Raw genomic sequence first — 14,934 nt, 5'->3', positions numbered from 1 at the left:
AAGCGGAGTGTAAGGAGGAATCTCAGCTACACTTGTCGTGCCAACAGGAACTGTCCCATTGACCAGCACCACCGCAATCAGTGTCAGTACTGCCGCCTCAAAAAATGCCTCAAAGTTGGCATGAGACGGGAAGGTATTGGGATTTCATTTGTTTTGCAATTTTATTTTTTCTCACTCGCTGCCTTTTAGGTTTGCTTTTATTATTATTCTTATTATTATTCTGATTATTTTGAATTATGACGATTGCTTTCATTGTTAACCTCCCTCCCCCCCTCACCTCAACCCCACTAGAACCCTCCCCCCCCCCCNCGAGCGGCGGGGGCCGGGCCCGCCCGGCAGACAGTAGGATGGCGGCGGCGGGCGCGGCTCGGGCCGCTCGGTGGTGGTTGAGCTCCGGCAGGTGACGGGCCGGGCCGGGGCTGCCTCCTCACGGCTGCCGGGCGGCAGCAGCAGGTGAGCGCTAACAGGGGACGGGGGGAGCTCGGGGGTGCGGGGCCGAGCGCGGGCGGCCTTCCTCCTCCTCTTCTTCTCCTTTCACCTCCTCCTTGTGAGGAGATTTCTGCCCCAGAAAGCCCTGTCCGGGTTCACGGCAGGCAGGCTGGGCCGGGTGGGTGCCCATCTGCCCGACGGGCGTTGATGTGGGGCTGTGGGTGATAGCGGTTTGCCTCAGTGCGTGTGCCGAATAGATGCATCTTCACACATCAGGTGCGTTCGGCCGGGGTATGCGCGCTCAGTCCTCGCCCCTCAGGAGGTGTAGGAGCGCTCCTCATCGAGGGCAGGGCTCGTGGTTCCCCGCCGAGGTCAATCCCTGTGGAGGCAAAGCGTTGACAGAGGGTTCCTGGCATCCCCGCGGGGTCAGACCCGTGTGCGGATTGTTGTGCCACGGTTCTGTAATTAAAGCTGTCACGGTGCGTGCGCTGTGAGCAGGTAGCGATATGTCATTAGGTGCGCTCATAGGCTGGAAAACAGGAGCGAAGCGTCTTATCCTTTTTTATTTCTTGAAGGATGAGATGCGTGAGAGCTTGGCGTACCTGAAATAAGGGGGGGAAAAAAAAGCCCTGAAACACGGTCCTCTGCCTTTCCTTTATGTAACTTTAATGTTCTGGCCCAATTTATTCCTGCGTCTAAGAAAAATCGCTTCTAGGCAGAGCCCTTTTATCCTCAGTTTTACTCTGCAGGGGAGTGATCAGTGCTGGGTGAGCAGAGGGATTTATCTGCGCTGGAAACGCGATCGGGCTCTTCATAACACTGCGTTGCTACTTTCATGAATGAGTAAGGCAGCGTTACCAAGTAGGCATGCTTCTTTTTTCCTTTTTTTTTTTTTCTTTTTTTTTTTTTTTTAATGAATATGCCCAGATTTCATTATTAAACCCCGTGGAAGCTGTGTGAAGACATGTTTTCCATGGGTGTACCCTGACATATTTCAGTAAAGCGTGATTTCTGGAGAGGATAATGTGTGCTAGCGCCGTGATTCTCGCTGAACCACTTACCGGATGAGTGGGAAGACCAAGCTATTCTTACAGCAAGCTCCTGGGGCTGAGACAAGCGTGTGCCAGCTGTATTATTATGCCTCTAATTATTTATTTTAGTTTGCAGAAAGTCTCGTGCAGGCTGCACCTGAAACATTTTACGGTATGAAAGCTGCTGCCACAAGCTCAGCTTCGTGCAGCCGTGCCAATTCGTGGTCCTGAGATGCTGCCTGCTGGAGAAACTCTGTAATTCCCGGGAAAGCTTTTGGGGCCCGTGGGTTTGAAGGTCATTTGGCCAAGGGAATGTGGCACCCTGGCTCTGTCCCATCGGAAGTGGCGAGGCATCAAGGTTAGCCTTTAAATCCGGTTGGAAATTAGAGCAGCTGGCTTTATGAGGAGGTGTAGCTGGCTGGGAGGGCAGGCAGCAGCAGGGCGGTAGCGTGCTGCTCACCTGCAGGGTTTCTGGGTGGAGCGCAAGCGAGGTGTTGGTCATGGGCCATAAAACTGTTCCTGATTTAGTGCTTGAGAGGCTGCTGAGTGCTCTGCCCAGCTCACCCATACGCAGGGTGCCTTGAAAGCAGCCAGTACGAGCGTTCCAAGCCTCTTCTGCATCTCAGGTATGAATAAAAGAGCCCCGCTTTTGGGTTGAGGGAGGGGTTGCTGCGTGCCCTGTAGTTCTGGGAATACACATCCTCGGTGAGGATCAGGCGTAGTTCCAGGCGATGGCTTCTGTCATTCTGGATTGCCATTTGCATCTTCAGACTGTAATTTTCCGTTCTGTTTGTGTGATAATTTCTTTGGTTTGTTGGAAGTTGGAGTTGAGCTCAACTCCAGAGTTAGGAATTTCGGATGCCCTGTGGTAAATCAAAATAAACGCATTCGAAACAGAGAAAAATAAGTTGAGACAGAGGAATTGAAACTCACTGTTACCCTTAAAAGGTTGGGCTTTTTTCCAAAAAAAGTCAATAACAGCTCAACTTCAGTGGAAGGTCAGGTTTTAAAATGCGGTCTCGCAGCCAAAATTTAATTGGGTGAAAGTAATGAAAACAGCATGTGACCAGTGAGAGTTTTTTTTGAAATGACTTCTATGTGAGTTGTTAAAAAAAAAAAAAAAAAAAATCGGAGCACTTTTCCTTTTTTCCTTTCAGCTTCTTTCTCAGGCTTTTATCAGAAAGAAAAAATAGAAAAATATGAAAATCAATCTAATTTTGTGTGTGAATCTTTTTTTTTTTTTTTTCCTTTAATAAGAGGCATCATACAGTGAGCCTTCTGTGTGAGGGTCATAGGGCATGGGAGCAGGTTGCACACAGAGGCGGTGGGACCTCCACCCTTGGGGATGTCCAGGACAGAGTCCCCCAGCTCCAGTGGGCTGGAGGCTGGGCTGCAGGCAGCTTTTCAACCAGCACCCAGGGGACGTTATGACATTCTCTTTCTTCTTTATACAGAGACTGAAGCAGCTTCACAGAAAGGACTTGGAGGCTCTGTGCTAGAGGCAAGGGTCCAGTGGTGCAGGACATAAATATCTAGTTAAAGCAATTTGGTATTTACTGGGAGGGGCACAGAATTTGTCTACACTTAAGAGTTCTGATTCTGCTGTTGGAGTTTCTGGGTGTTTTGCAACTGATTTCAACAGGCATATGGTGAGGCTGAAACTGCCTTATTGCAGATAAGCATTGAGATGGCATTTTACAGCTGGCTGGGAGGCCTGAAGTTTTGGTGTCAAGGCATCGGCGCTGGAAGGAAAAAGCACCTGGAGCAGTCTGCTGCCCCATCCACTCCAGGGCCTGCGGACAGAGCCAAAGAGGCTCTTCTTGTTCAGGGAGCTGTGCCCTGCTGAAAACAACAACAGAACCCACCCCACTGCCTGTCCTCGGCGACTGCAAGCCACAGCACTGTTGGATAACCTTGAACTGCAAGCCGGATCCCGTGGCCCGATGTGAACCCTGTTTATGCCTGCACGTTGCTTTTGCTCTGCTGTTTGTTTCGAGTTTGGAGCGTCAGGGTTTTTTGTCAAACACATCTGCTTCTGAGATGCCTAAGGTATCCCCACTTCAAAGAAAGCTTTTGTAGGCAGAGGACTGATCGTATCTGTGTCATTCTCTACCAGCACTTGTCTCTTCACTTTTTTCAGAAGGGAAGAGCTCAGAGCTGACGTATGTAAGCTGTGCGGTGCACGACTTCTCCATTTGGCTTTGCCTGTAGGGAAAAGTACACTCTGTGTTCCCTGGTTTTTATTCTCCCTTTCCTCTCCTGCTCTTTCAGTTGCATTCAGCCATTAATGGATGTGGGGTACAGCATCGTATTTTCCTCACAAGTGTGCAGTGTAAAGGATGGTTGGTTTAGGTAGCTAGCCTTAAGCAGCAATATAGCACTGAGCGCATCACCGTCCTTTATGTCTGTACACCCAAAATATTTTTGATCCCCATTTTACAGGCAGGGCTCTGGATTGTGGATCGGGAGAAGTACGAAGGCATGGCTCCTGGTTGGAACATGAAACAGAGGGATTTGGGCACCTACATGCCATGTGCATGCTGGGGTGCATGCTGAGCTACCCTTTACTCTTCTTTCACAAGGTCACATTCAAGCTTGGCTTTAGCAGGACGGTGTCCCTTGTTCTTCATCCACTCTGCACTCGTTCTGTGGGTGTCTGATGAATGATTACTTCTCTGACGTGGTGGGATCGTGCCTCGCTCCCAGCAGCCGTCAGAGCCCTGGGAGCAGCTTTGTGTGCAGCTGGCTAATGGTGCATGTCTTACAACATCATGTGCTATCGCTCCAGTTGGAGCTGCAGGGTTCAGATGCCACTGAGACGTGATAGAAGAAAGGTGGCAAGTGGAACATGGCTTTGCAGTTAGACACAAGAACAACCTAGGTAGAGATGACACAACACGCCAAAATTATTTCAGTGGTAAGGCCGTGCTGTCACGTTGGGGGGTATCAGGCCTCTTCACTCTTCAGGCCTCTTCAGGCACTTTTGGGTTTTGTATATTTCCAAGTTTTTAATTAAAATCCTGTATTCTGCATCTTCCTATTCCTTATATGGGCTGGATGTGCAGGGTGAGGTAATTAAAGGTTTCAAAGTCAATTACAAGCTGTCATATCCTAATTTTTAAGTACTTGACTTTGCACCCTAAATGAGATCTCCCTTTCCAATTAAAAATCCCATATATATAGTTAGTGCAAATTACCACAGGCTGAATTTAGAATAGGTTTGTGGTTTTTTTAGTCATTGTGGAGAAAACTCAATGCTCCGCTCTGGACGAAAAATAGAGATATTACAAAAGCAGTCACAGAGCCTTGGTCTAAATACAAGCAGTTTAAGTCCCATGTAAATGCAGCCTTTCTTCTGTCAGCGTTACATCCGCAGTGTTTTCACGGAAAAGGGGTATGTAAAATCTTGAGAGAAGAAAACAGCCTTTAATATTTGATGATTTGTAATTGCTGAAATATGGACACGTTCTCTGCTTCCACTACCAGTGAGGTATTGTTCATCTAGCTGGCTCTAACACCAGGGTTTTTTTCCACACACTTTCAGTGTTTTCTCTCTCTTACCCTCATTCCACGTTTCTTCATCTCCTCACGTTGCTCCACCTTTCCCTCCCCTTCCCTCTGCATCCCCCCCAGCTTTGTGGATCGTAAACAATGAACACAATGTCAGAAATTCTCAGCGAAAGTTACATCTGGGTTGCATTTGCTCCACAGATTGCATGCGAGCCTCTGGCACAGCAGGCTTTCTCTTTACTGAAAGCAGAGGCAAGACCTCAGCCTGCTCAGCCCCTGGGGGACTGCAGGGAGGTTGTGTCATGCTGGCTAATCCTGATGATGAGAACGAATTGAATGGAGAGAGGAAGTGGATGCCCTTTTCTTTTTCCTGCTTAATATTTACCACGTCAATTAGTTTAAAAAGCCAACAGAGGACTGCAGGCGCTGAATCTCGTTTTGGTGCACAGGCATCATGGTGCATGATGGAAAGCATTTCTGCACCCTGCCGTGCCTCAGGAGTGTTCGCCATCCATAGCATATTGCTGTCTATGTACCTTTAAAAAAAAAAAAAAAATCTCTGCTCTACTTGCAACTGGGCAATCAAAAGAGGAATTTTCGTTCTTCAAAGCGCAACATTCAAAAGGAAATCTCTTATCTAGTTGAGAATTCACTGCGCTTTTGAAAACAAAAGAGAATGAAACCAGCAACCGTGGGTCTCAAAGCAGCAGCGATTTTAATAACGTAAACTTTCTTCTCTAATGAGTAATAAGCAGTTCCATCTTTCATGGCCTTTTAAAATTGCTTTTAGTAAGGGACTGGATTTGTTTTAATCCTTTTCAGTATGTAAAGCCCCAGATATTTCAATCCCTTAGGGGCTCGGTATTTTCTAGCTCCGTTTGCAAAGGCAAAGGAGAACAGCTTTCAGAAATTGACGGAATCTGTGACTGATATAATTTATTTTTTTAATCCAGAAAGTGACCCAAAAGTGTCAGTTAAGAAGAAGCTCTCTGGCATCCCACTCTGTGGATTAGTAGCAAACAGGCATATCGTCTAGGTACAGTAGCTCTTTGTACTCTGACCTACTTGTTTCTGCTCTGGCTTGTTTCCTCTTGAAAGGTTATTTGGAAGAGATGCAGAATTAGCTTGAAAAACAACAAGCAGTGTCACCTGCCATGTGAAGTGCTTCATCTTGAAGTGGACCCTAGCAAAAGAGGATTGCCAGCACCTCGAACTTTCTGCTCTGCTGCGTAGTGGGAATAGGAACTCTAAAAAACTCATCAGACTGTTTATTCTGGAGGATGCTTTCTACGAGGAGGAATTAAGATCCTTGTCTGGGATCAGGCCAGGATTTGTGGAGGGCTCTCAAGAATACAGCTTGATGGTTTTTTCTAGGTGTCTTAACAATTAATTGTCGCTGTTGTCGTGCATACACAGGCGTTCATCTTGTGTTGTGTGCATGCAAAGCTATTAACTTAGCTGTCTTCTCTTTGTCCTCAGATACTTTCAGAAAGCACCGCAAAGGAGCTTCCTTGGGGAGGAAACCCCGCAAGAAAAAAACGGCACTTTCTGGAAGCTTGGGGAGCAAAGCAATCGAAATGGCAGAAAATAAGGACAATAATATTAAAAATGCAGATGTGAGACCTAAGAGCAGCCGGAGCAGGAGCGCGGACAGAAAGGATGGTTACGTCTGGAGCGGAAAGAAACTCTCCTGGTCTAAAAAGACTGAGCACTGTTCTGATGCCGAGACAGCAAACGCTGCGGGAAGGTCAGGGCCTAATTTAAGGAGCCAAGAGAGAAAGCATAGCTGCTCCTCTATCGAGCTGGATCTAGATCGTTCGTGTGGACACAGGTTTTTAGGCCGCTCTCTCAAACAAAAGTTGCAAGATGCTGTGGGGCAGTGCTTTCCCATAAAAAATTGCACCAGTCGGCACGCCTCAGGACTTCAGTCCAAAAGAAAAATTCATATCAGCGAATTAATGCTAGATAAGTGTCCTTTTCCTCCACGCTCGGAGCTTGCTTTTCGCTGGCACTTGATTAAAAGGCACACAGCCCCTATAAACCAAAAAGCAGAAGACTGGACGATTGCTGACTTATCCCAGAATGAGGAAAAGGAGGAGGACCTGCGAGACAACGAGATAGAGTCCGATCCCCCGTCGGCTCCCTCCCCGGCCTCTGACCTTAGCGATGGCGTTTCCTCCAGGCGGGACTCGAGGTCTGAGCTGGCGGCAGGGAAGGTGGTAAGGAGCAGTAAAGATGACAGCGACATGGACTCCGACGATGAAGTTATAACGCTGTGCACGAGCTCTAGAAAAAGAAACAAGCCCAAATGGGAAACCGACGATGAGCTGCTGCGGATGGAAACGCCTCCCAAATACCATACGCAGATCGATTACGTGCACTGCCTGGTCCCAGACCTCCTTCAGATCAACAACAACCCCTGCTACTGGGGAGTCATGGATAAGTATGCAGCTGAAGCCCTGCTAGAAGGAAAGCCAGAGGGAACGTTTTTGTTACGAGATTCTGCCCAGGAAGACTATTTGTTCTCTGTGAGCTTCAGGCGCTACAGCCGTTCTCTCCACGCGCGGATAGAGCAGTGGAATCATAACTTCAGCTTTGATGCCCACGATCCTTGTGTCTTCCACTCTCCTGACATCACGGGACTCCTAGAGCACTATAAAGATCCAAGCTCCTGTATGTTCTTCGAACCGCTTTTGTCCACTCCGTTGAACAGGACTTTTCCCTTTTCCCTTCAGCATATATGTAGAACAGTTATTTGCAACTGTACGACTTACGATGGTATCGATGCACTTCCTATTCCTCCGTCAGTGAAGCTGTATCTGAAGGAATATCATTACAAATCGAAAGTTAGAGTACTCAGGATCGATGTGCCGGAGCAGCAAAGCTAGAAAATATTTTTGTGACAGAACGAAATTGTCTCTAAACAGATGAGTTGTGCGTTCAGTCTTTCCTCCCTTTCAGTTTCTTTCTAATGGCAGTCGGACGTTTTTCTTCCTTTTTCTGCAGATCATTGACAACCCAAACTAGCCTCTGCCTAAGGCTTTTTTATCCGAATGTACTTTGAGTCTTCCCAGCTCTCTTTTAGAAATGATATCCCTTGTGGGCTTTTGGTACTGTTCCCAGACTAGTTTTATGGAATTTCAGGTAGGCTTTCTGGTATTTCTATCGATGGATAGTCTTTAGATTGAGAAACATTACCAATTGGTTTTGAACTTGCTCTGTCTTTTCTATTGTGATTTCCATCTGTTGCCGACATGTTTGAAATAATGCACTGTTCACTAAAGACTGACTCATCTGTATTTTCTGCATTTCTTTTCAAACAAGTCTCTAGTCTGTGTGTGTATGGCCGTATTTAATGCAGTAATTTCATCGATCTATTTCTAACATGACTATTCCTAGCAAAATGGAGCTTGAAGGAGGATGTGAACCTTCTGTAGATACATCAGGGGCCTGTACACCGGGGAGGGGGGAAAACAATTCAAGCTAAGGACAGCACTCAGTACAGGAACAAACGTGTAAACTCCTTTGCTATAGGAGCTGCTGCTTCTGAAGTGATAAAGCACAGGGTGGGAGGCGGGGAAGGAAGATATTTCCTTAAAGACCTTGCAGAGTTTATGGGTATTAAACTATTTGATCTCATATAGTTGGTCCTGAGGTCGGGACGGATAGTCAGATCTGCTGCTGTGTTATTGGTTTAATGTGTGGAAAAGATCTCATCAAAAATGGGCAACTGCTCATAAAATACATGCGCAGGCTACAAGCGGGAGCCTGCAGCGCAGTCTTGCTCCTGGGCTGCAGACTAAGGGCTGCAGGAGCACGAGCAATATTTCTCTTTGAATGTTTCCATTTCACCTCGTGCAGCACCCTGTGAATCTGTGGGCATTACATCCATCCTGGAAGCTGGCTGCTGAGGAGTTACCAAGGAAGCAACACGGCTCCACTGGGGACCTGCTTTCCTGCCCACGCTGCCCCTGCACAAGCATACCCTTTCCCCTGAACTGCTGCCACTGTGATGTAAATAGATTTCCAGGGACATCTGCTTAGAGACCAGCCAGTTTGTTTTCACTGTGTTTTAAACAGGTTTCGAACCAAAGTCTCCAGGGAGAAAATGCAAACACATCAATCTATCACATTGCACACGGATGAATGCGCTGCAGGACAAGCTCTCAGCTGCTATAAATCAGCACGGCTTTATTGATGCACTTAGAACAGTTTATACCAGCTGAGAGTCTCCCTCTTCCATATGCAAATGATAATTGTAAGACTGATGTCAGAAAAATTACTTTATTTTTTTCTGGTAATGTTTTCCCTGTGCTGCTTCCATCCAACTGATGCTAATTCTTGCATAAGCTGTGTTTTGTCAATAACAGCTTCATATTAGCAAATCTATTTCTTCTTTATCTACCCCTGCCATTTTCCTTATACAAAATGAATGAATGGCAGGAGACAAATTTGCTGGTTTTCATACTGTGCCTGTCAATACAAAGCGCTGCTGCAATAGATAATAGTAGTAACTGGCTTGAAATCTGGCTTGATTTTAGTCATTTTAGACTACTTGCAGTCTTTCAGAAACTGCTACTTTGGCTCAGTTTTAGATGGGAGTTCCCATTATTACATTTCTCACAATCCACAGAGTGCAGATTTCAGCCAAGAGTCTCATCCATTTTGGAACACAGCAAAGGCCACCAGCTCTTTCAAAGCCAGGTGAGATTTTGTCCCTCCAGAATGGAAGGCCACGAGAAAACCTTTCGGGGTGTAGGGCTGCAACTTGCTCTCATTTCAGTGCCATTCCTTGAGCAGCCTACGCTGCTTTGGCAGCCGCATGGTGTTGATGCATCACTTACCCCAAAGATGCCTTGAGCTCCCCAATTTTAGGAGACCTGTATAATACAGCAGCTGGGGATGCTGTGGTGCTGCATGAAGGTGCTGCATGTAAAAGCAGTGCCTTCTCACTACGGGGCAGTGAATGACACCCATTTGGACAAATTGCACGTAGAAAGTCCTGATGAACAGGGTGTAGAAGCTCGCCCTAGTTTTTTTTTTTCCTTTTGTAACTGTCTGTTTTGCTTAAATCCATGTCCTTTCTCTTTGTTTCTTTTCAATAAGCTTTGTAGAAATTCACTGATTTTACAATGTGCAGAGCGTGGTCACCCTACAGTTTCTTCCTGCTGCTGTTATTGTCAGCCTCACTGATGCTGTTTGCTCAGAGAATCCTTTATAACGCCTTGCATTATCTATCTGAAGGATGTTCCAAAGATAACCAAGTCTTGAAGATCGGCATCGAAGCCCTCCGCATTTCTCAGAAAGCCTCAGAAACAGGGTAAGGACTTCTGCTTTCTCAGCCCGTGTTCTTGTTGGATAAAGATGCCGGGTTCTTTGGGATAACGATTGAACGCGGACCAAGGGAAGGCGTGGGGAAGTACAAGTGCTTGGGGTGCCAGCAGGCGTGCAGCTGATGGAGACGTGCCCCGGTAGCAGCCCCCCATGCTTGGGGGCACCCAGCCAGCTCAACCTCAAGCGGTTCCTGTTGCTTCGAGGGCTCACCCGCGTTGTTCTGTGGTTCTGTAGGAGCGCGGCGTCTTACGTCAGTGTCACCACTTCTGATAAGAAAGAGGGATCCGGTTCTGATCAATGATTTTGATAAGGGGGGCCGGGTTCTTGCTGCCGCACGCTGAGCGAACGGCATTTACGAGCTATTTTGACAGGGTGGTTCACAAACGTGAAATGCTGCATTCATTCTGTGCCCGGGGTCGCTGATGGATGCGGGGCAGTTTGTCTGTGCGGCCATTTGGAGCACGTCCAGGGTTTGGAGCACGTGTTTCTTCCGGATTTCCTATTCTCAGCACTTGTCACGCTTAAATCTGAGGCACGTTTGGACCAGGGTATGTGTATCTTTAGTAGATATTTAAGAAAAGAAACCCAGCGATCGTCAATTAAATGCTTTTCTTTAAGGATGCTGCCGTTTCTGATGCGAAAAAGAAATCCTTGTACGACGCGGGCATGCGTGGCCTTACTGTAACATTGCCATGCTCTTCAATAATTAAAAAGGGGGATGCTTTAATTTTGAAAAAGGATGCTGTAGGAAGGAGGTGAAAGGAAGCTTTTAGTCAGCTCGAAGGCTAGATTTATTGATCTGGTGATCAATCCCTTTCTCTTTCCTGGATTTAAAGCTAATGGGAGGCTGTGGTCAGAGATGAGTGGCTTTTAGTTAAGGTTTTTGACTCTTATAAATAATACAACAAATGTCCTGGTAAGTAATAAGGAATAAGAGACTCGCTCGTTCTTTTTAAATAGAACAAATGTGGCAAACAAGGCTCAGCTGTAATTTTTGAAGTCATTTATTAGACAAATTGCCCTTCTCTACTTCTTTTACAAGAGAGACATAAACCATTATATTATTTATTCATGAATCATAGCCATTAAGATGATAAATCAAATTATCAGCTTCCTGTCTCTCTTCGGTTTTAATCATTTTTTATAGTTCATGGAATATAAAGACAGCTTCCTTCCTATGCAACAAGAGACCTTCAGAGACCTTTTTATTGTAAACGTACATTTCCTTCCCATTTTTAAGCATATCCTAGCCATTTTCTCTGTCAGTTTTATCTGCAATAAAAATCCAATAAGGAACTTGTACATTGATTCGATACGGCAAAGTTAGCCATGAAGCCGGCCGTTTGTCTTCACCTCTGGAATGAGGCAGGGCTCGGAGATGCAGGTCAGGGTTTCTCCGTGCCGCCCTTCCACGCACGTGGAAGCATCCTACGTTTGCTGGGGCACCCATTCCATCCAGCTCTGCCTGCTCCCAGGTCCAGGAGGCGGCTTTGCAGCCGGGCCGGTGACGTGGTGCGGGTGGAGAAGGCGGTTCGGCGCGGAAAGCCCATTGATTTCCATTCGCGCTGTGACGGCTTGCGGATCTTTTTTTTTTTTTCAGCTTGATCAGCCACGTGAAATCCCGCTCTCGGGAAGCGCGGATGAGGTCAGGGTTACCGAGAACACCACCCCCAGAAATGCACGCGTCTGTGCCGCAGCGTAAAAATCAATGCCTGTTTACTCAACTCTATGAATAATAGAGTTGGAGATGTAAATATAGAATTGATGCCTATAAAATCGATAGGGCGAGGCTGAAGCGCGTCGCAACGACTTCCCTGTTCCCTGCATCCGTTTTACCAACCCCCTGGCTACCTGTGACGTCTCTGTCCCGCAGGGATCCCTGCAGGTTTAGGAACACGAATTCCCATGATTTCCCTGGGAGCTGTGAAGCGAGGATTTCTCTCCCTTTCTGCCGGGAGCACGCCCTGTAGCACCCAAAGCATTTGTCTCCCTGTTAGGCTCGTGGCTGTCGGAATGATGCAGCAGGAATAGCCCTGGGCTCGTGTTGTGCGCCGTCATGCCCCGGCACAACGCCATCGCTGGGCTGCACCGGCTTCAGCAAGGTTTGAATCCAGCACAGAGGTAGGACGCCCTGCTGGCTCACTGACAGCCATTCCATCTTACTTCCCTTCTTTTCTCTTTGTTTCTGGGGAAAAAGAAACCCTAGTCATTTCCCCGCTCTCATTATCAGCCGCTAGCTGAGAGCATCCCTGAGTTTGTTTCAGTTGAACAGGTTCCTTGCCAACCCCTTTTTTCTAAGTACATCGATTGGAGTAGTCTACCGTTCGCTGCTTGTGCTCAAGTGTGTTGTTTTGCTGGGTTTTTTTTTTAATGAAGAGGCTGGGTTTTGTCCTGCGTAGCAGCAATGCAATTGTGTTTCTAGGTCAGGTCTTTCTATGCAGCCGCATGAAGTTTCAATTTGGACAGAACGCCCAGTGAGGGTCTTGATGTTTGCTGCTGTTGTGATTAGAATGTTGTCTTATCAAATTTGATTTCCAATTAAAAGAATTGGATTAGCTCTCAGACCGAGACCTTTGGTGTTATTTTTAGCCTACTACTAATGAACCCCCGAAAATAGAGCGTATCATAAAAATACAGCCAGTGGTTCTGCTGGAACGGTTAGGGAAATACATTAGCGGATCAGAAAGGGTAATAAATCTTCTGTCACAACCTTCCTCGTTAAGCGAGATAATTTGAAATTGCCTCTAGTGTATTAAACAGTTCATTATTTTTTAGGGGGGCAACACACGAGACAAAAGAGTAGTGCTCTTTTAATTGATATCCAAAGCTTGAATCAAGCCAATTCAGTCAAGATAAAGCAGCCTGGGCTGTGTGGCTATACAACTCGGCCAGAGCCACCCAAAGCTTCATCTCCTCTCCCTTAGGGAAGGAGGAAAGGTCTCTTGAAAATATCGGAGGGTCGATGACGGTTGGGGAAAGGGAATAGCCCTGCTACGTTTGACGTGGAGTTTGTCTCCACCAGCAGAGCTCCAAAATTAAAGAGAGGATTTCAGGTTTGTGGATGTTGGTCTGGTTATAATAGGACAGCCCCCAGAACTTAATTTCTTATACCCTATTGTTATTCGTGAGGCATCTAATAATTCAAGTGAGCAAAGGGTACCTCCAGCCTGGGGAGCACAAAGGGTAACTTGAGTGGGAAACTGCAGCAAGGAAGGGGAATTTGGGGTGTGAGCTGAACAGGGGGATGGAACCCGTGCCAGAGTACAGCAGAAACACCCCTCTGTGTGCATGGGCACGACCTCTCATCAGCAAAAATGGGACACCACCACCCTTGTGTTTTTGGCGAGGAGCATCACTGCCTGAACTTCAGCTTACCCCGAAATTCCTCGCTCCCCAGGACGCCTTTGACCTGGCAAGCTGCAGGCTGAGGACAAGCTGGAGGGTTTTCTTCACTGTATCTTTACAGTAAAAAGATGCTGGCACTCGACCAGGAGATGCCTGAGATCTGGCTGCCGCCAGGGTAGCATCAGGTTGGCGCGTGGGACATCCTGTCATTTTCATCCTGTCATTTTTACATGCTCAGAGCCAAATTGCATCTTGGTGTAATAGTGCTGGCTCGGGTGCCCTTGTACACAAGTCATCTTGGTCCCGTGCCCAAATGGAGGGCAAATGTGAAGGGAAAATAGGAGAATATTGTATTGGAGAAGACAGACTCGAAGGTGGGTATTGCTCTTTGTTTCGTAGCAAAAGCCCAAGTAATTCATTCCTCACTTTAGTGGATACATTCCTTTATTGTGATTCCAGGCGGGGAAGGGAAAGGAACGTTCGTTCTCACACAGATAACACATGGCACTAGCAAATAAAACAGTGTTGTAGCAGCTGAAATCACAGCTGGGTGTAGTCTAACCCCCTTACCCTGAGAAGCACAGCACTAAGAAGTCAAGCAAAAAGGTCCATGCCTCTTTCCACTTCACGTTGGCTACAGTACCGCCACACACAACCAGAGCTCTTCCATTTCATCGCCCGGTAGATGCCGGAAAACTGATCCTTCAGCTTCATCCTATCCATATTCTGATACAGTGCCTTAATAATGTCTTCTCTATTTCGATATAAAAGCAGAACATGGGCCAAGCATCCATCCAGCCAAGTACCAGTGGCCACTGGTAGATGCCTGAGGGACGGTCGCACAGATAATGGCCAGCAGAACGTACTTGTCTCTATATTAACATCAGCATTAGCAGTAACAGTGTTCTTAAACTATTTTGAAAGAGGCACTAAATGCTGGTGGTTTTACTACCTCAATGTGACAGGAGTTCTGAATGTCCAGCAGCGGGGACATTCATTGCAAAGAACTGACTGCAACCCAGTGAATGAATGAGAGCGCACCGCCGCAAATGTCTACTTAATTCATTTGCCAATTGCAGTTTATTTTTAATCACGAAAACACATTCTAGCAGGCATGCCATATGTATTTCATCTACAAGAGGAGCGATTTTGAGCAGTCCCAGACCTAACTGCAACGCTGGCTGTTAAGTTCTTTGCGCAGAGGGAGAGCCCATTCATTTTTCCTGCGCTTCAGCGCAGTCGTTTTGGAGCCTGACCCTGCAGTGCTCGCTGCCTGCTTGTCCCT

At 46.9% G+C, this 14,934-nt stretch overlaps 1 protein-coding gene across 7 annotated transcripts; it reads left to right on the top strand.

Moving 5' to 3' along the window:
• On the top strand, positions 316-10,921 carry SOCS4 (suppressor of cytokine signaling 4). 7 transcript variants are annotated; one of them, XR_002440360.1, is made up of 4 exons: positions 316-453; positions 1,179-1,290; positions 6,450-9,674; positions 10,077-10,921. XR_002440360.1 is itself a non-coding variant. In XM_021402389.1 (3 exons), the coding sequence occupies exons 2-3, from the start codon at positions 1,269-1,271 to the stop codon at positions 7,856-7,858; spliced, it is 1,413 nt and encodes a 470-aa protein (XP_021258064.1). In that variant the 5' UTR covers positions 316-453; positions 1,179-1,268; the 3' UTR covers positions 7,859-10,921. The 7 variants fall into 7 exon arrangements, 5 of the variants coding, with proteins under 5 accessions (XP_021258064.1, XP_021258063.1, XP_021258065.1 ...); XR_002440361.1 differs by having other exon boundaries at positions 6,450-10,290; positions 10,676-10,921; XM_021402389.1 differs by having other exon boundaries at positions 1,179-1,272; positions 6,450-10,921.

The sequence above is a fragment of the Numida meleagris genome, chromosome 6 (assembly GCF_002078875.1).
Source record: "Numida meleagris isolate 19003 breed g44 Domestic line chromosome 6, NumMel1.0, whole genome shotgun sequence".
NCBI lineage: Eukaryota > Metazoa > Chordata > Aves > Galliformes > Numididae > Numida > Numida meleagris.
This window is presented reverse-complemented; position numbering and strand designations above follow the sequence as displayed.

Bases quoted from the DNA above. Each gene is read 5' to 3' on its own strand.
- SOCS4 (XM_021402388.1), top strand. From the start codon at position 1,269: ATGAGTAAGGCAGCGTTACCAA. The intron at 1,291-6,449 runs GTAGGCATGCTT...CTTTGTCCTCAG, and splicing joins GAGTAAGGCAGCGTTACCAA to ATACTTTCAGAAAGCACCGC.